Source organism: Procambarus clarkii, chromosome 56 (assembly GCF_040958095.1).
Source record: "Procambarus clarkii isolate CNS0578487 chromosome 56, FALCON_Pclarkii_2.0, whole genome shotgun sequence".
NCBI classification, from domain to species: Eukaryota; Metazoa; Arthropoda; class Malacostraca; order Decapoda; family Cambaridae; genus Procambarus; species Procambarus clarkii.
Genome location: NC_091205.1, coordinates 26,947,559 through 26,968,940, shown reverse-complemented (window position 1 = coordinate 26,968,940; position 21,382 = coordinate 26,947,559). Strand labels below are relative to the sequence as shown.

General features: G+C 40.3%; 1 protein-coding gene across 2 annotated transcripts in view; it reads right to left on the bottom strand.

The window, feature by feature from the left end:
* The window catches only part of LOC123770814 (relaxin receptor 1), a 51,559-nt gene that overhangs the window by 18,644 nt on the left and 11,533 nt on the right, over positions 1–21,382 (bottom strand). For both annotated transcript variants that reach the window (XR_011223079.1, XM_045762978.2), the window contains exons 2-3: positions 16,860–16,989; positions 3,848–3,970 (exon numbers count right to left, since the gene is read on the bottom strand). Coding sequence is in view for 1 of the 2 variants with exons in the window: in XM_045762978.2 (XP_045618934.1) it covers positions 3,848–3,970; positions 16,860–16,974 (238 nt within the window). In the remaining variant the exon portion in view is untranslated. The remainder of the gene's footprint in view (positions 1–3,847; positions 3,971–16,859; positions 16,990–21,382) is intronic.

The window sequence follows — 21,382 nt, the reverse complement described above, 5'->3', positions numbered from 1 at the left end:
TTGTTAACCTTGACCTCTCGTCTGTAAACAAAAAAATTTAACTTTTGCTATGTTGATATACATTTTCGTTCGATGTTTCAAGTTCCTACAATTTACTTTGAATGTGGGTATCCTGTGCCAATTAAAATCCTTGTCATGTAATTAATTACTTGAAAGAGGCTTATATATATGTCCTGTTGTAAAAATAAAAAACACAATAAAAAAACAAACATATAAGGGTAGAGATGTATGCCAATCATAATGCTATTAACACAGTGCCTTGTCACCATCACTCTGGCACGTCGATCACTATATTGGCGATGGTGACGTTTGTCACTATCATAACGACGTGTCAGCCACTTTGGTGCTGAGGGAGTAGTTTGAAATTGTCATAGTGAAGTGTCAGTGTGTTATCGTGGGAGAAAAGCTTATCATTATCATACTAGCATGTCAATCAGCCTTGTGTTGAGGGAGAATCATCTCACTGTCAATCTGGCATGTAAGTTACTATGGTGTGGAGGTCAAGATGTATCACAGGCATACTGACGTATTTTTGAGTATGGTGTTAAGGAAGACACGTCTAATCTCTGTCGTATGAACATGACTGACAGAAGAGTGTGCAGACGGAGGCGAGTCTCCGTCGTCCCAGTGTTTTAGTTAGTTAAATGGCTGACACCTGTATTTAGACACCTGTAATCCATTTGAATCTGAAACTGAAAATGGTTGAGATTTGTATATCTTTTGGTATTTGATGTAGTTTTTAAACGAATCATAATTTTTTCTCGTTTATAATAACGAATCAATCAGTAATTTATTTTTAAATTTGTAGAGTAAATGACAAATAATAACTTAACAGATTTAAATTATCGTTCACAAAATTTAACGTTGAAAAATTAATGTTAAATGAATGATATATAATTTCATATCTTGGTCTGTGGTATTGATTCCAGAGCCAGCAAATTGTTGCGTGTATATATATATATATATATATATATATATATATATATATATATATATATATATATATATATATATATATATGTCGTACCTAGTAGCCAGAACTCACTTCTCAGCCTACTATTCAAGGCCCGATTTGCCTAATAAGCCAAGTTTTCCTGAATTAATATATTTACTATAATTTTTTTCTTATGAAATGATAAAGCTACCCTTTTCACTATGTATGAGGTCCATTTTTTTTTATTGGAGTTAAAATTAACGTAGATATATGACCGAACCTAACCAACCCTACCTAACCTAACCTAACCTATATATATAGGTAAGGTTAGGTTAGGTAGCCAAAAAAAACTAGGTTAGGTTAGGTTAGGTAGGTTAGGTAGACGAAAAAACATTAATTCATGAAAACTTGGCTTATTAGGCAAATCGGGCCTTGCATAGTAGGCTGAGAAGTGAGTTCTGGCTACTAGGTACGACATATGTCTATATATATATATATATATATATATATATATATATATATATATATATATATATATATGTATATATATATATATATATATATATATATATATATATATATATATATATATATATATATATATATATATATATATATATATATATGACAGTGTCAGACCGCGGAGGAAATTGAAACAGAAATTTTCTTTTTGAATTGAAAAAGGAAATTCCTGTTTCAATATTCCTCCGTGATCTGATACTGTTCCATTTTTAATCACGTGTGTATTTTTCGTGATTTACACACACACACATTATATATATATATATATATATATATATATATATATATATATATATATATATATATATATATATTATATATATCCGGTAACTTATTTAATATCAGCAGCCCTGTTTCCAATCCAACCTCAGGTGGGTGTTTCCAGACACTGAACTTCCTTAGAAGTATTGAGAACTTGTATACTGAAATTCCGTATCACTTCAACTCATCAAGCAACACATGACGAGGCAGGAGGAGGAAATACCATCTAAATTACATTCATCGATCAAACAACAACTTCAAAGGGAGAGTTCCGGACACACGAACGCCTGTGTAAAGTTTCAAGAAACATATAGTGAAACATGAATAATGAAACATGATTCATTATTGAATCATTCAATATTTCTTAATAAAATTTGTTATTCAATGTGTTATCCAATCTACCAACTAATCAATTACTTCGTTATTCGATTAGTTAACTACATATTTTTTAAGCAATTTGTTTAAAAACAAATAGTAATAATGAAATTATTTTAGTCAATTATTCATCAACCGGTGAGCTAACCAATTATTCCATAATTAAATCTGGCTTTTAATCAGGAAATAACCAATTCCTCAATCAGGAATCTAATAAGCCAATTAGTTTGTAAATCAGCCTTACGTTTTCAAGATTGCATCGTCAACTTCTCTAGTGAGCGTGATCCCACACACTCACCTGTGTCTACCTCTACTCAACACCCTTACTCATCTACCTCTACTCAACACCGACACTAATCTACTCAACACTCACACTTACTCTCTTTGGATGGAGGATAATGTGTGAGATGCTTTCTCGTTCGTCTCAATACACCATCCCAGCGTCCATTGAACGATGAGATGCTTAGAACGTCACTTTATTTGTAAATCAAAGGGGCTATGTATATACAATTATGATAGTCTACCTACCCAGGTAGATGTTCTACCTAGGTAGAATGTTCTACCTAGGTAGAATGTTCTATTAGGTAGATGTTCTATGTTTTTTGTCGACGTAATGTGATGTATTACTTTGTGGGGATTCACGATATTATGAGTTGTGTAATGGTGAATTAGAGTGAGAATAGAGTAATTTATTCAATTTTAAGAGTTTTCAAAATCCCTAATTTGAGATAACAAAACGTTGCAAGACGAAAGGACGTAATCATTTTGCAAATCTGTTCATTGAACAGAAAATCTGTTCCATGAACACAGCTTTAGGGTTCTGGACTATAACACTGTAGCTGGCTCCAGCACCCACAACAGATCTCACAAGCAAATCGGTGGAAATAACCCAATAACAACTACAATCACTGATGCTTTGTTACAGGCACTAACGAATCTCAACAAGAAGATGCTCATCCAATGATTGTGACTGACCCATTTAATAAATCCCAAGAGGAGACTGTGACAGACGCATTTCAACTGGTGTTCATTTAAGCAATCGTCAACTCGGCGACTTTCCTGGGTATTCACTCACACAAGTGTTCCTCAAGTGTCCGATTTCATGGGCTGAGTTTGACGATGTAGAGAGATTAAGATTATATTTTAGATTATATATAGAGAGATTATATTTTGTTCTAGCTTGATCTCTGCATGAAGAGCTCAAGGAGATTCATAACCTCTAATTATTCATTGTAAAATTTTATCTATAACGAGATAAATCACCAAACTAAAATTTGGATTACTTAAGTTCATTTGAATTTTGAAAATCTTTAAGTTCTTTCAAATATCTATTTATCCAGGGCACCTGACAGCGCTTCGGATTCGTAGTCCTGAGGTTCCGGGTTCGATCCCCTCGATGGAGGCGGAGACAAATGGGCAAAAAAGTTTCTTTCACCTTTATGCCCCTGTTACCAAGCAGTAAATAGGTACCAGGGAGTCAGACAGCTGCTATGGGCTGCTTCCTGGGGTGTGTGTGTAACAAAAAAGAATCCTAGTCGAGGACCGGACCGCAGGGACGCTAAGCCCCGAAATCATCTCAAGATAACCCATTCTTGTATGCGATGGGCACTCACTGATACAACTAGAGGTAGAAACTACGGGCTCACCATAGCCCGTGTTACCTGGAGCTTTTTATTTCATGTAGCGAATCTTTAGCAACAACAGAGGTAGAAGGGCCACAACCATAACGTAAAAACTCTACACAAAAATACTTACTACAGTTCCACTCGTCGCTACGGTCAGGGCAGTCGTAGTACCTGTCGCAGATGAACCTTCGTTCCACACACAAGTTATCCGAGTCACAAGGGAACCAGCCCGGCTGGCATAGGCTGCTTCCTCCTGGAACAATTGAGGCGATAGATGAGACTAAGGAAGAGATGGTGGTTGGAAGGGTTGTAGCTGGGAGTGTTTGTGGCTGGGGAAGGGTGGTGATGGTGGGTATTGATAGTGGTTATGACACGTGGTGGTGGAGAACGATGGTGGTGGTGCTGGTGAGTGTTGTGGCAATATAGTGAAGCTGTGAGAAGGTGAAGATGCTACCAAGTGTCACAACCACGAAACAATAGACTAGTGTTAATTTCAGTGTCAGGAAACATATACCAGTTTCAAGAAACATATACCAGTGTCAGGAAACATATACCAGTGTCAGGAAACATACACTAGTGTCAGGAAACATATATCAGTGTCAGGAAACATATACCAGTGTCAGGGAACGTATACCAGTGTCAGGAAACATACACTAGTGTCAGGAAACATATACCAGTGTCAGGAAACATACACTAGTGTCAGGAAACATATATCAGTGTCAGGAAACATATACCAGTGTCAGGGAACGTATACCAGTGTCAGGAAACATATACCAGTGTCAGGGAACGTATACCAGTGTCAGGAAACATATATCAGTGTCAGGAAACATATACCAGTGTCAGGGAACGTATACCAGTGTCAGGAAACGTATACCAGTTTTAGGAAACATATACCAGTGTCAGGAAACATATACCAGTGTCAGGGAACATATACCAGTGTCAGGGAACGTATACCAGTTTTAGGAAACATATACCAGTGTCAGAAAACATATACCAGTGTCAGGAAACATATACCAGTGTCAGGAAACATATACCAGTGTCAGAAAACATATACCAGTGTCAGGAAACATATACCAGTGTCAGGAAACATATACCAGTGTCAGGAAACATATACCAGTGTCAGGAAACATATACCAGTGTCAGGAAACATATACCAGTGTCAGGAAACATATACCAGTGTCAGGAAACATATACCAGTGTCAGGAAACATATACCAGTGTCAGGAAACATATACCAGTGTCAGGAAACATATACCAGTGTCAGGAAACATATACCAGTGTCAGGAAACATATACCAGTGTCAGGAAACATATACCAGTGTCAGGAAACGTATACCAGTTTTAGGAAACATATACCAGTTTTAGGAAACATATACCAGTATCAGAAAACATATACCAGTGTCAGGAAACATATACCAGTGTCAGGAAACATATACCAGTGTCAGGAAACATATACCAGTGTCAGGAAACATATATCAGTGTCAGGAAACATATACCAGTGTCAGGAAACATATACCAGTGTCAGGAAACATATACCAGTGTCAGGAAACATATACCAGTGTCAGGGAACATATACCAGTGTCAGGAAACATATACTAGTGTCAGGAAACATATACCAGTGTCAGAAAACATATACCAGTGTCAGGAAACATATACCAGTGTCAGGAAACATATACCAGTGTCAGGAAACATACACCAGTGTCAGGAAACATATACCAGTGTCAGGAAACATATACCAGTGTCAGGAAACATATACCAGTGTCAGGAAACATACACCAGTGTCAGGAAACATATACCAGTGTCAGGAAACATATACCAGTGTCAGGAAACATACACAGGCTAACACCATCAATACAAAGCTTCAACGACATAAATATACAATATAAAACACAACGACAACCTGTATCAAGCCACTAATTCGAAACGGTAATCTGGTTTTTATTCAAATTGGTTTTACTTTTCGAAAAAAACAACCATCCCTAATTTGGATTGAAAATAAACTCGATTTGGCTGGGATTCATTTCTTTGGAAGTGCCAGCAATTACTATTCTAGTTATATGGAATTTTCCCTTCAATTTAATTGGAGTTGTTATTCCTCGAAATATTTTAGAAATTTACCTTTCAAAGTTTAACGGAGCTTTAAAAACAACGTAATTAATTTTTTTGTCCACTTTAAAAAAAAATTGTATATATATATTTCTTTGGATGTGAAATCCATTTTAACAAAAATATATACATAACATTCACGTTATGTATACATTCCCACGTATTACATTCCAGCCGCCTTGCCAAGCATTACACGACACATAAGCTTACTCGTATCCGCTACACGATAGGCGAGGGGGGTGGGGGATTATGCTCATTGCGCTTGTTAAATATTCGTTATCCTGGAGTATGGAACACCTAGTATGTAACTCCAGGTATGTAAATCCATGATTAGAACATCCATGGAGTATGTAACATCCTGAGTATGAACACCATGTAGTATTGTAACATCCATGCGTATGTAACAGCCATGATGTATGTAACATCCATGGAGTATGTAACATCCATGTAGTATGTAACATCCATGTAGTATGTAACATCCATGGAGTATGTAACATCCATGGAGTATGTAACATCCATGGAGTATGTAACATCCATGGAGTATGTAACATCCATGGAGTATGTAACATCCATGGAGTATGTAACATCCATGGAGTATGTAACATCCATGGGTCATCACAACCTCATCTGAGTGAAAGGTTGATTTACTTTCAAGAAACAGGCAGCACTGCCGGTTAATATGCAGCTGTCCCTTTGAGTACCCATTCAGCTTTACATGGTCAGGTATGTGTGTCGCTGGTGGGAGCTTCAGCTTCCTGGGCTCAGAGATTCAGCAGTCGGTGACCTGCTGTAATGGTTCGACTCTCCTGTTTATGATGCCCTCTTCTGGGAAATAAGCTTGTTTAATTTCTTCTTGTTCAATGTTTATTTCAGTTGTTCGTTATTCTCACACTGAAGAAGTGTTTCCTCCCATGCTCTCTCGTCCTGCTCCCTGCTCACCAACTGTCATTTTCTCCTACATTTGCTTACTAATATCCTCTCCTCAAGTACTTGCCCAACTTATCTCGTCCTACACCTGTCAGTACCCACCTTCACTTGCCCTTGCCCAAGCTAACTCGCCCTTCCTATACTCATAATGGACATTTTGTTCTTGTTTACTTCGTCATGCCTCAAAGAATCATATGTGTTGCGATCATGTCACCTCTGTTTTGTCATACAGCCTAGTGAGATATAGCTCAATCTGTCTTTCCTCACAGAACAGCGCTCAAGATTCAACAATCAGTCTTCTAGCAAAACTCTGGTTTTCAGTGCAGCCGTGTTTGTTAATTTAGGGATCTGGACTTGAACAAAATATTCCTGAACTGTTATGACAATGATAGTGGGAAATGTCTTCAAGGACTCTTAGTCCACGTTCCTGAAGGCTTCGAATAAGCCACTGGCATTTTCTTATAACCTGTATCTCAAGTGTCTGTGTTACGTTAACTCCTAGATCTATTTTCTTTTCTGACTCTTGAAGTTATCATTACATTTTACATACTGTAATTGAAGCTTCCATGTGCCCAGTTTTATTCATTTGTATTTTTGTTAATAAAGTTTAGCACACGTAGCTATTTTCAAGACTCAGGTCTTCTAGGAACATTCTGAAATCCTCCTCGACTCTGATTATTCATTTTTTATCGTATCCCAGTCTAATCATTCATTTGTATTATAAACAGTACGAGCCCTAGTAGTTGACCCTGTGGTGTTCCACTTCATTCTGATCACAACCCTCTAACTGTTGATGTCTGCCTCCTGATGAATTGGTAGTCTGACTGTCTGAATGTTTTTCTTTCTGTCTGTATGCAAGCGATAAGTCACAATAACGTGGCTAAAGTATGTTGACCAGACCACACACTAGAATGTGAAGGGACGACGACGTTTCGGTCCGTCCTGAACGATTCTCAAGTCGATTCCATTCTCAAATCGACTTGAGAATGGTCCAGGACGGACCGAAACGTCGTCGTCCCTTCACATTCTAGTGTGTGGTCTGGTCAACATACTTCTGTCTGTATGTCTATCTGTCTTTTAAGTCACTGTCTGCCTGTTTCTGTCTGTCTGTCCTCCTGGCTATCCGAGAGACTGTTGTTTGTGGACAGTACAGCTGTGAGAATCATTCAGTGTCTAGCACTCTGGAATTAACTCCACTTACAGTTATGTTTCCCAGGAATGTGTAGCTGTATCCAACACAGCAAGTGAATACTTGGCTAATCTCTCGGAATAAATTACTCTAGTTAAACGGAATTATACAAATTCCTTCTCCCTGTGGCGTAGTGGCATTACGCTCGCTCCATGCTACGCAACCAATTTCGATCGGGTTCGAACCCTAGATAGAGAGGATTGTCTGTATGCCAATGTGTACGGCCCTTTTTATCTGAGAGCTGTGGGAGGGCAAAGCTGTTAGCATGAGCCACCATGAAGTTACAAAAGTAGCAAGAGCCACCATGGGTTTGACTGGGCAGCAAGAGCGATCATCGGGTTGCTGGAGTAGCAGGAGCCACCTTAGAATGGTTATTACTGGCAGTGAAAGTTATTGAGCGCCTGGGGCCAGATTCACGAAGCAGTTACGCAAGCACTTACGAACCTGTACATCTTTTCTCAATCTTTGGGGGCTTTGTTTACAATTATTAAACAGTTAATGAACTCCGAAGCACCAGAAGGCTGTTTATAAAAATTACAAAAATTGATTGGGACGTTTTCATGCTTGTAAACTGTTTAATAAATGTAACCAAAGCCGTCAAAGAATGAAGAAAGATGTACACGTTCGTAAGTACCTCCGTAACTGCTTCGTGAATCTGGCCCCTGGTCACTACCTACCCTAGTTCTCCTCAGAGTGTCAGGCCGTCTTAGAGATCCCGTGAAGACGTAAACAACTCGCCTTCTACAAAAGCAGCAATACATAGATGTCTGATACACTTCTTCAACTCCTTATTTGAATATCACTCACTCGCTAAGCAAATGTTTTTGTAAAGTTTACCGTTGACCGATCCACACTAGACAGTGAAGAGACAACGACGTTTCGGTCCGTCCTGAACCATATCAAGTCGACTGTGTGATTTAATCAAGTCGATTAAACGAGCACGATTCTTCCATAGCTGTTTCTCTTGACAACTTCCAATAAAAAAGAAATTAGAGCGAGCAACCCCTTTCAGTTTGCTGGCTTGGGACTGCAATCCTGCAAACCATGACCCCCCCCCCCTAGATCGACTTTCCAGCCTTCCTATCTTCCTTCCACATCCTCCACAGCAAGGGATATGCTGGCGATGGACATTACACCAGAGTGCCTGAGTAACTCCACGGAAACGCACTCTCCAGCTTCACCAGCAGCTAAAGCGTCCACACCACTCCCTGCCCAAGGCATGATCCGGATGAGAAACCATAATATCGCAAATGGAATTCGAAGATATCCTTCGGTATGCTGCTCGCCTCATTCCTGCGCGTTTGCTGCCATCGAGACCTGCTCTAATACGCTCAGTTCCTGCCCCTATGATTGACACCCAAAAGTTTGCCCATCTAGTGTTTAATATTTCAGTAAACTTTCGTTAAACTCTAAATTCACTAATCTTTTCACACGATGCCAACTGATGATCATTCACCCCAGGCAGTATACAGTTCTAGGAACATTGGGAATTACCTGGAGCAAATTCTTAGTAAAACTGGCCGCAGTTACCTACGTTGTTTATTATCAGTAAATAACTAAATGGGAACTAAACTACATATCATGAGACGACGAAGTTTCGGTCCGTCGTGGATCATTATATCAAGTCCATGAACTCAGTCGACCTGATAATGGTCCAGGACGGACCGAAACGTTGTCGTCTCCTCTATTGCGCCCCCTGATGGAGAAACACAGAGTCATTCTGTTAACTCAGGGTTATGCTTTGGACGGTGAAGTTTTTGTTACTCCCCATACCTAATGGGGAAGCAATGTGGTAATTCGTTAAAACGTCACCTGCTAGGGGGAAACTGAGCGGCACTTCGTTATTCTGTCATCTATTAAGGGAAGAGTGGCACCTTTCGTTATTCTGACTACCTGCTGGAGGAACAGTGAGGTTCTTCGTTGCTCCCTCATTTAATTGGGAGGTAGCACGGCTCTTCGTTACCTCACCACCCGCTGGAGGAACATTGTTACCTAGCTGGGGGAAACTGTGAGTCTCTGCGTTACTCTGCCACACTGGGTAATAGTCGAGTGGGATGCCAATTACCAAGGTTCATATCCTCGCTCCCTCCAGTACGAGCGTTCAATTCTATTATTGCATGAGAGGCTTAATCTCTTTCTCCTTTGTTTGTTGAATTCATTCACACACATACTACACACACACACACACTACAACTAGGTGAGTACTCACACACACACATTATTATATATATATATATATATATATATATATATATATATATATATATATATATATATATATATATATATATATATATATATATATATCCTCGAGTGTAAAAATATGGGTCTCATCAGCTTGGGAACGATGGCTGGGATCACATGTTATGGGTTAGTAAAAGGCCCTTCAAGTGTAGGCGATGAGTCACAATAACGTGGCTAAAGTATGTTGACCAGACCACACACTAGAAGGTGAAGGGACGACGACGTTTCGGTCCGTCCTGGACCATTCTCAAGTCGATTGGGCCATCAAAAAGGCCCTTCAAATTATCCTTATCTGAGGTTGTGGGAAGTGACTGAGGTGTCTCTTTTTTTTGCGCAAACTTTAAAAAAAAAATTATCAGAAAAATTTAATTTTCTATTCGCAATTAGGAGGGTAATCCAGCATCAACTAATTTTTTTTATTATATTGGGTAATCGTGAAGACTTATGAAAGATTTTTTGTTGCGGGATTTGCAAAATTGGCCAAGATTTTAATTTTAGTATTGCAAACTATGATATTTGCAATTTGTTCATGATACTGCAATATTGCCCAGGATTCGTCATGTTTGCAATCCAGTATATTTCTAATTTTTGGACACATGACATTTTTGTGAATGCGAAATAATAAAAAAATGTGATAATTTTGAAGAAAAAGAATTCATATTCTGGCTCAACTGAAAAAAAAAATACAAAATGAAGATAATCTTTTAATATTTTTTCTGAATGTTACCTTCGATGATTCGAACCAACAGGCAACAATAATACAACCCTACAGCGTAAATAGACGGAAAGAGACGCACACTACAGCGTAAATAGACGGAAAGAGACGCACACTACAGCGTAAATAGACGGAAAGAGACGCACACTACAGCGTAAATAGACGGAAAGAGACGCACACTACAGCGTAAATAGACGGAAAGAGACGCACACTACAGCATAAAGAGACGGAAAGAGACGCACACTACAGCGTAAATAGACGGAAAGAGACGCACACTACAGCGTAAATAGACGGAAAGAGACGCACACTACAGCGTAAATAGACGGAAAGAGACGCACACTACAGCGTAAATAGACGGAAAGAGACGCACACTACAGCGTAAATAGACGGAATAAGACACTCAATACAGCATAAAGAGACGGAAAGAGACGCACACTACAGCATAAAGAGACGGAAAGAGACGCACACTACAGCGTAAAGAGACGGAAAGAGACGCACACTACAGCGTAAATAGACGGAAAGAGACGCACACTACAGCATAAAGAGACGGAAAGAGACGCACACTACAGCATAAAGAGACGGAAAGAGACGCACACTACAGCATAAAGAGACGGAAAGAGACGCACACTACAGCGTAAATAGACGGAAAGAGACGCACACTACAGCGTAAATAGACGGAAAGAGACGCACACTACAGCGTAAATAGACGGAATAAGACACTCAGTACAGCATAAAGAGACGGAAAGAGACGCACACTACAGCGTAAATAGACGGAAAGAGACGCACACTACAGCATAAAGAGACGGAAAGAGACGCACACTACAGCATAAAGAGACGGAAAGAGACGCACACTACAGCATAAAGAGACGGAAAGAGACGCACACTACAGCATAAAGAGACGGAAAGAGACGCACACTACAGCATAAAGAGACGGAAAGAGACGCACACTACAGCATAAAGAGACGGAAAGAGACGCACACTACAGCATAAAGAGACGGAAAGAGACGCACACTACAGCATAAAGAGACGGAAAGAGACGCACACTACAGCATAAAGAGACGGAAAGAGACGCACACTACAGCATAAAGAGACGGAAAGAGACGCACACTACAGCGTAAATAGACGGAAAGAGACGCACACTACAGCGTAAATAGACGGAAAGAGACGCACACTACAGCGTAAATAGACGGAATAAGACACTCAGTACAGCATAAAGAGACGGAAAGAGACGCACACTACAGCGTAAATAGACGGAAAGAGACGCACACTACAGCATAAAGAGACGGAAAGAGACGCACACTACAGCATAAAGAGACGGAAAGAGACGCACACTACAGCATAAAGAGACGGAAAGAGACGCACACTACAGCATAAAGAGACGGAAAGAGACGCACACTACAGCATAAAGAGACGGAAAGAGACGCACACTACAGCATAAAGAGACGGAAAGAGACGCACACTACAGCATAAAGAGACGGAAAGAGACGCACACTACAGCATAAAGAGACGGAAAGAGACGCACACTACAGCATAAAGAGACGGAAAGAGACGCACACTACAGCATAAAGAGACGGAAAGAGACGCACACTACAGCATAAAGAGACGGAAAGAGACGCACACTACAGCATAAAGAGACGGAAAGAGACGCACACTACAGCATAAAGAGACAGGAAAGAGACCATCACTACACGCATAAGGAGACGGAAAGAGACGCACACTACAGCATAAAGAGACGGAAAGAGACGCACACTACAGCATAAAGAGACGGAAAGAGACGCACACTACAGCATAAAGCGACGGAAAGAGACGCACACTACAGCATAAAGAGACGGAAAGAGACGCACACTACAGCATAAAGAGACAGAAAGAGACGCACACTACAGCATAAAGCGACGGAAAGAGACGCACACTACAGCATAAAGAGACGGAAAGAGACGCACACTACAGCATAAAGAGACAGAAAGAGACATACTACAGCATAAAGAGACAGAAAGACACTTACGAGAATTACAAATGTGGAGAGAAGTGATTCCGACTACCGGACCATAATCACATAGTCCTTCTCCATCAAGATATTAAACAAGCGCTTCAACATTAAGATAACAAGTAAGAGCCTGAGTGGCAAGAACACTACTAGGAAGATTCTTCACTGACAGAATCAGTGAAGAATCAGGAAGAATCAGAAGAGCCAGTCTCTTCCTACCTAGCCTGGGAAATCTCTTGCCTACTCTCTCTGACCTTCACTACAAATTCCCCAGAAAAGGAGAGAAGGAGAGTCGAACCTGCACCAGTTGCCCCTCCCTCAGGAATGCAAGGAGAGCAGAAAATACAACACCAAACTTCACTACAATAACAAAATTGAAATGAATTACACCTTCGTTAATCTCTTCCAAATTAATCCTGCAGCCATCAGGGAGCCTCAGTCATGTTGTGTGGCTGGAGGTGCTTTATTTTCTGCTGTGTTTTATAATATTGGATATACCGAAACAATATTTCTTTTGTTTTGTGTGTGAACTAGTCTATTTGTTCTTATTGGGGGTTGAGCTTCGGCTCTTTTAGTCCCATCTATCAACCGTTAATCTACTGGTGTACACGCTCCTGAGCCTATTGAGCTCCATCATATCTACATTTGAAACTGTGTATGGAGTCAGCCTCCACCACATCACTGCCTAATGTATTCCATTTATTAACTACTCTGACATCTAAAAAGTTCTTTCCGAAATTGAAATTGAAATTGAAATAAGTTTATTGAGGTAAAATACACACAATGGGATGAGGTAGCTCCAGCTATTCTCACCCCGTTCAGTACATCGTGTTAATACATACATAGACACACATCACAAGCAATAAACGTATTACCGAACATTCTGAGAGATAAACATATACATTTCCTCCTTTCCGAATGTCTGTGTGTCTCTGGGTACTCAGTTTCCACCTGTGTTCCCTTGTGCAAGTACCACCCGTGTTAAATAATCTACCCTGTTAAATTCCACTGAGATTTTTGTATGTGGTGATCATGTCACCCCGAACTGTCTTCAAGCGACGTGAGGTGCAATTCACGCAGCCTTTCCTGGTACCTCATACCTGTGTGTGAAGTACTCACCTAATTGTACTCACCTAGTTGTGCTTGCGGGGATTGAGTTCTGGCTCTATGGTCCCGTCTCTGAACCGTCAATCAACTGATGTACCAGATGAAGTGTAAGTGACTGTGTATTCACCTAGTTGTATTCACCTAGTGGTGCTTGCGGGGGTTGAGTTCTGGTTCTTTGGTCCCGTCTCTGAACCGTCAATCAACTGATGTACAGATGAAGTGTAAGTGACTGTGTATTCACCTAGTTGTATTCACCTAGTGGTGCTTGCGGAGGTTGAGTTCTGCTCTTTCGGCCCGCCTCTCAACTCTCAATCAATCAACAGTTACTAATTTGTTCCCCTCCCCCCCCCCCACACACGAAGCAGCCCGTAACAGCTGTCTTACTCCCAGGTACCTATTTACTGCTAGGTAACAGGGACATTTGGGTGAAAGAATCTCTGCCCATTGTTTCTCGCCGGCGCCGGGAATCGAGCCCTGGACCACAGGATAACGTGTACAGCGTGTTGTCCCCTCAGCCACCGGCCCCTGTGTGTGTGTGTGCGTGTGTGTGTGTGTGTGTGCGTGTGTGCGTTTGCGTGTGCGAGTGTGTGTGTGAGGTTTATTTAACACAATACTGAGCAAAAGCGAATATTTGACCAACGAGATCCAAAACAGTTCGTTTCATACAACTTTTATGCTTTCGCTTTTACGCAATGTTTTTCCTTAAATATAGGTTGAACTCGGCATTGGATTTCTAATTAACTGTAAATATTAGCCCTAATACACCGGCCTGGCAGTAGACTGATCCCTGTGTGATCCTAAGATCCGTCTTACTATATCTCTGACTGCTTTTCTTTTTGTCTGCCTGTCTCTCTCTGCCTGTCTCTCTCTCTCTCTCTCTCTCTCTCTCTCTCTCTCTCTCTCTCTCTCTCTCTCTCTCTCTCTCTCTCTCTCTCTCTCTCTGTCTCTCTCTCTCTTTGTAATGATCCACGGGATCAGGATATGTTGTCACTACTCACACGAGAGACGAGGAGACCTGTTGCATTGACCAATCACAATGGCAACAACTTATCCTCCCCTCTATATGTCAATCCTACTCTTGAAACAATTAAGGGTTTTCACATCTATTGTGTTGCCGGGTAATTTGGCCCACAAATCAACAACCCTGTTGGAAAACCTCGCGACATTTGATGCTAAAGGTGAAGAGAAAGACTGACAGCCAGCGGAGATACCAGCGCGCTGCTCTCATTTATAAAATCAGGAGAGTTTATACCAAGTAACTTTTACAAAAGATTTTCTTTCTCTCAGAATTTAGTGGAGAAATACGTTTTCTCCTGAGAATCTTCTCAAGAGCAAGCAGCCGACTTTGTCATGGGCAAATTTAATAAAAATTCTATTTTAACATATATTTAATTTTTTTGGGTGTATAATGCAATTTTTTTGGAGATGAAAAGCGTTATTTATCCTGGAATTCATTAACGTAGGCAAGCAGGTATTATGAACAAATGGCTATTTCTTTCAAATTAACAACAGAGTAATTTTGGCGTTTTTCTTAAATATATTATACTCTGTCTTTTTATAGGAATTTTTATTTGAATTTTTTTTTAAGTTGTAGCAAATCATTACAATTATATTATTATTTATATATTAAAATATTTATAAATTACTATAATCAGTTTGCAACAATAAGATTGCAACAGTTAGATTGCATCTTTATTGTTCTCAATAATGCTTAATGGACTATATTAGTGCAGAGAAAATTTGCTCAGTACCCAGAGAATCATTCACCTACCCAGTAGATCATTTAAGTATCATAGGCATCATTTCATCAAACACTCACACACACACACGCACACGCACACACACACACACACACGCACACGCACACACACACACACATGAAGATGAAATTTGGGAGATGAAATACTTCAAGAGTCAGAGAGAGAGAAAGACCTGGGGGTTGATATCACGCCAGACCTGTTCCCTGAAGCTCATATCAAGAGGATAACATCAGCAGCATATGCCAGGTTGGCTAACATAAGAACGGCCTTTAGAAACTTGTGTAAGGAATCTTTCAGAACATTATATACCACATATGTCAGACCAATCCTGGAGTATGCGGCTCCAGCATGGAGTCCATATCTAGTCAAGCATAAGACTAAACTGGAAAAGGTTCAAAGGTTTGCCACCAGGCTAGTACCCGAGCTGAGAGGTATGAGCTACGAGGAGAGACTACGGGAATTGAACCTCACTTCGTTGGAAGACAGAAGAGTTAGGGGGGACATGATCACCACATTCAAGATTCTCAAGGGAATCGACAGGGTTGATAAAGACAGGCTATTTAACACAAGGGGCACACGCACTAGGGGACACAGGTGGAAACTGAGTGCCCAAATGAGCCACAGAGATATTAGAAAGAACTTTTTTAGTGTCAGAGTGGTTGACAAATGTAATGCATTAGGAAGTGATGTGGTGGAGGCTGACTCCATACACAGTTTCAAGTGTAGATATGATAGAGCCCAATATGCTCAGGAACCTGTACACCTGTTGATTGACGGTTGAGAGGCGGGACCAAAGAGCCAGAGCTCAACCCCCGCAAGCACAACTAGGGGAGTACAACTAGGTGAGTACACACACACACACACACACACTCTCTCTCTCTTGTAAGAAATTAAAACGTGTGTTCTCCCGAAAGTTTTCCAGCAATAATCAAATCAAGTTTCACAAAAACACTGCCTTCCATATGATGTTTCAACTCCATCCAACTGATCCCACAGACAAACCTATATTCCGTTACCACCCGTTACCACCCGTTACCACCCGTTATCACCGGTTACCACCCGTTATCACCCCTTGTAGTTGAATCCTAGATTTCCCCACCTCCCAAACTCACCTCTGAGAGTAGTCAGGAACAGCATAGCCAACGGCCAGGTAGAGGTCGATGTCAGGAGACCTGTAGATCCTAGTCTGGGGCTGTCCTCTGTCCTCTTCCTCCTCCTCCTCACCATGCAGCTATGGTCGCTCTAAGGGCACAGAAAGATTACAGTTGAAGAGAAACTATAATTGTTATCCACGTGGTTTTTTCTACAACATTTATTTTCCTTGCATGAAAATTTCCTCCTTCCTCGTCCACAACTCCTGCCTCCTCTCCAATTCTCCCCTTTCCCACCACTCTTGCATTCTCCATTACAACCCTCCACGCATGAGAAACCCAAATTTTATTTTCCGGAACCCAGTTATTCTCTTGTAAATGGCCACTGTTATTGTAAAACTAGAGAGCTCCAACTTCCAGGCTTCGACTCAGTCGCTGTCTCGAGCCTAGATCAAGCCAAAAATGTCTAAGAAAAGAAAAATAAACGTTGAACTGCGCTCGCTAAGCCTGTCTCTCCTTGCGTCTTGGAGAGCCAGGTAACAATAACACACATGCCTCTCTCTCGCTCTCTCTCTCTCTCTCTCTCTCTCTCTCTCTCTCTCTCTCTCTCTCTTTGGCTAGGATCTTGGGAAGGACGCTCAAGAGGGCCTCAGGAAGAGCGAGAAGCTGTCTATGACACGTTTGAAACATGAGAATAAAGACCTAAACTCTGTTGATGTCACTACATTCGTGTTTCTGTATTTACTTCACTATATTCATGTCACTATATCTCTGCCACTATATTAGTACCACTACACTGGTGTTTAGAATCTGGGTTCACCATACTGGTGTCACTGTACTGGTGTCACTGGACTGTTGTCACTGTACTGGTGTCACTGTACTGGTGTCACTGTACTGGTGTCACTGTACTGGTGTCACCATACTGGGAGACGAAACCCTGAACGTAGTAAAGGAGAAAGGAAGTTGCCTCAGGTAACAAGCAGAGAGAGATTTGGGTGTACAGGACCGGATCTCGCCTGTCCTTTTGTTTACAAGTGATTGGTAAGTGATTCTCTCCTCTTGCTCCTACTCCTCCTCTCCTACCTCCCTTTTATAGTCCCATTTCTTCCTCTCTCTCTCCCTCCGTCCAACAATCGCTCACTCCTGCCTACCCCTCCCTCCCTCCCTCCCTCGCTCCTTGCTTCATTTCGTGTTTCGAAGCACATAGCATCATCAATTGATGGCGCCTTACTTTCTGTGAGCTATATTAATGGTTGTGTTTGTCAGTTGTTTGTCTGTAAATCATAAATCCTCCTTCGTTACCTCCCCCCTCTTCTCTCTCTCTCTCTCTCTCTCTCTCTCTCTCTCTCTCTCTCTCTCTCTCTTTCCCCTTCTTATCCATTTAAATCACACCCCAACCCTCTCTACAAATGAGGGAAGCAAAAAGGAATAGCAACAAAGTGGGTGGGAGAGTGAAAGGCAGAGAGGGAGGATGACAAGAAGGGAAGGAAGCAAGAATGGAGAGAGGGAGGCAAGATAGATGGAAAGCAATGAGGGAATAAGGCAAGGAGGAAGACAAAGAGGGAGGCAAAGACGGAGGTAGGTCAAGGCAGAGTTAAATCCATAAATGGGGTTAATAATTTCACTATATATATTCTTACTGAAATTTGTTAATTCAGCGATATAAAAAATTAATTCAAATTCTGCTTTTGCTGCAAAAAGAATCCTGTTACTTAGGCTTAGTTGATAAGTTTATTATGACTTGTATATATGTATGAGGTTACATAAAATGTATTTGTATGCGATTACATGAAATATACATCAGCCACCAATATCTGTATAACTGTGTCGCTAACTGTAATTCTGCTTAATAGTAATTGTATAACTGTGTTTAACTGCGTCTCTGTTTAACGGTGACTGTTTAACTGTGTTTATGTTTAACTGTGACTCTGTTTAACTGTGACTTTATTTAACTCTGGCTCAATTTAACTATGACTATATTTACCTCTGACTCAATTTAACTGTCCCTTTAACTGTGGGTTTTGTTTATCTGAAATTCTGATTAACTGAGCGACTGGTTCTCTATGTCTTTATTTAACTGTGATGGACTAGTATTCCTCTTTTTAACTGCATATTATCCCTTCCACGTCATGAAAAATAAGCTGTATAATTGTGTTTATGCACAACCATGTCGTCATAATCATCACTGGTATCTATACATAACACAACCATAGTTGTAGAGTGTATCAGAGATAATAATTGTTATGGGAGATAAAGATACATATATCACTCCTGCGTCATGTCATTTATAACTTGAAAACTGTATCGCAGATGAGCTCAGAACCTCTAATTGACCTTTCCTGAGCTAAGAATCATAACATCATACCATTCCTGACTCTGGTCCAAATGGTCAGGTGATTAAAATCAGCCTGGAAGTGGGCAGTGAACGGTGGGTGTGAATAAAGGCTAAAGTAGGAAAAGAAAAAGGCGATACTAAGAATCAGGTAAACGAACGAGGAATGAAGGTGAGAGGGAAGGAGGAAGAAGAAGAGGAGGAGGAGAAGGAGAGACGCGAGAATTTTATGATTGCGACGAAGGGATAAACAGATAATGCCTACTAATAAAAAAGCATTCTTAATGCTTTAGGGCTTAAACGTGGCATAGTGGAAACGTTTGACCGTATATGGACCAATCAACGACCTTTGAACTCCGACCCAAATCCAATCAGGAACCTCAAACTTTTTCCTAAAAATAAATATCTTAGCCATGAAAATTTCCTCACGAGTATTGGGGTTTAATTTGATCCCCTCTTTTAATAATAAAAAAAATCAAATCAACCTTGGGCGTGCGTTGATCCCTACAGCCAAACAAGACCAAGACTCCTGCTAATAGTTAAAATAATTCCCCCCACTGGAAAATATTGAATATTTAAGAGCTCGGCTCTCGGAGGACTTCCAGCTCTGAAGAATTTAAATCAAAATAATATTTTTGTTTGACATAATGGAAATAAAACAATATATAAGAATATAAGGCTACCTGCAGTACTGCTAGCACTAGTAATTTTAGTACGTGTAGCTGTTTTGCTGGAACTACTATTACAACTACTAGTAATAGTGATAATGATAACAATAAAATACATATATAACAATGACAGTAAGAACAAACAATAGCAAAGTTAAGATTAAAAGATACATTAAGAACAACGATAAATGTTGCACAACGTGGAAATTAAGGCAATAGAAAAAATACAAAAAGCTGAGAAAGAGACTTATGAAGGTGAGTAGAAGAAGAACCCGTGAGTGTGTGTGTGTGTGTGGAGGGGGGGGGTGTGTATTCACTTACACCTGCTTCTCAACTGTCAATCAATTAACTGTTTCTAACTACTAACAATCCCCCCCCCCACACACACAGGAAACAGACTGTAACAGCTGTCTAACTCCCAGGTATCTATTTACTGCTAGGTAACAGGGGGCATCAGGGTGAAAGAAACTTTGCCCATTTTATTTCTGCCATCAGCCGGGATCGAACCCGGACCCTAGGAATATGAGTACAGAGCGATGTCCACTCAGCTATCAGACCCCCGGGGGTTTATGTGTGTGTGTGTGTTGGAACTCAATGATACAATAGGTGTAGCATTGCTATAATTCGACAAAACAACTCTAAAAGAATGTGTTCACCAAATTGGTATCGGCTGTTGAAATGATCTTGATAGCTCCAAGTACACACACAACCAACCCCTTTGTAAACTCATCTGAAAATACTTATAGAAGTAAAACTCCCCGAATCACTAACGAGCTAACGCTAACCAATAGGTCAGAGGATTAACCATTGAATTATCAGAACAACGGAATTAATTAGGTAGTAAGCTAATGAAGATCTATATATATGTATATATATATATGCGTATAAATTGGTTTTCTTTGAACTAGGTCTTCTTCCATAATATAAACTATCTAACCACCTAGTAAAAATGCTAATAATATTTTGGGTGTTTCTCAAAAAAAGTGAAGTAAAAGGAAAACTTATCACATTTTGGAAAAATATTCCACATTTAAGCAAAATAGTTAAATGTGGCGTGTGAATGCCGTAGAGTTAAATTACACACTGCACCCTTGTTGTTGACCCTCCTCCATCGAGAGTCTAAGATCTCACGAGCACTGTGTCTACACCGACGGCTCAGTCCAGTCTTCTACTGGACGGACTGCAGCGGCATGTAGGTTTTATAGAAATAATATTTGCACAAAGACTGTCAGTGTCAGGTTAAACAACTGGCTGACCTCCACACAAGCAGAACTAGCAGCATTACACTTAGCAACCAGCACATTAAAAAATATTGGAGGAGGAATAATATTCTGCGATTCAAAGTCTGCTCTTCAAGCAATCGAAAACTTCTCTTGGAAGATCGACAGCAAGAACCTCATACTCCCAATTATAAATGACCTAATTGATGCACAGAGTAAAGGGTCTCGAATCTCCTTTGTATGGATACCTTCACACATAAATATAACCCATCATAATGAGACAGATATTGCAGCCAAATTAGCGTGTAACAAGTTAGAAGTTGA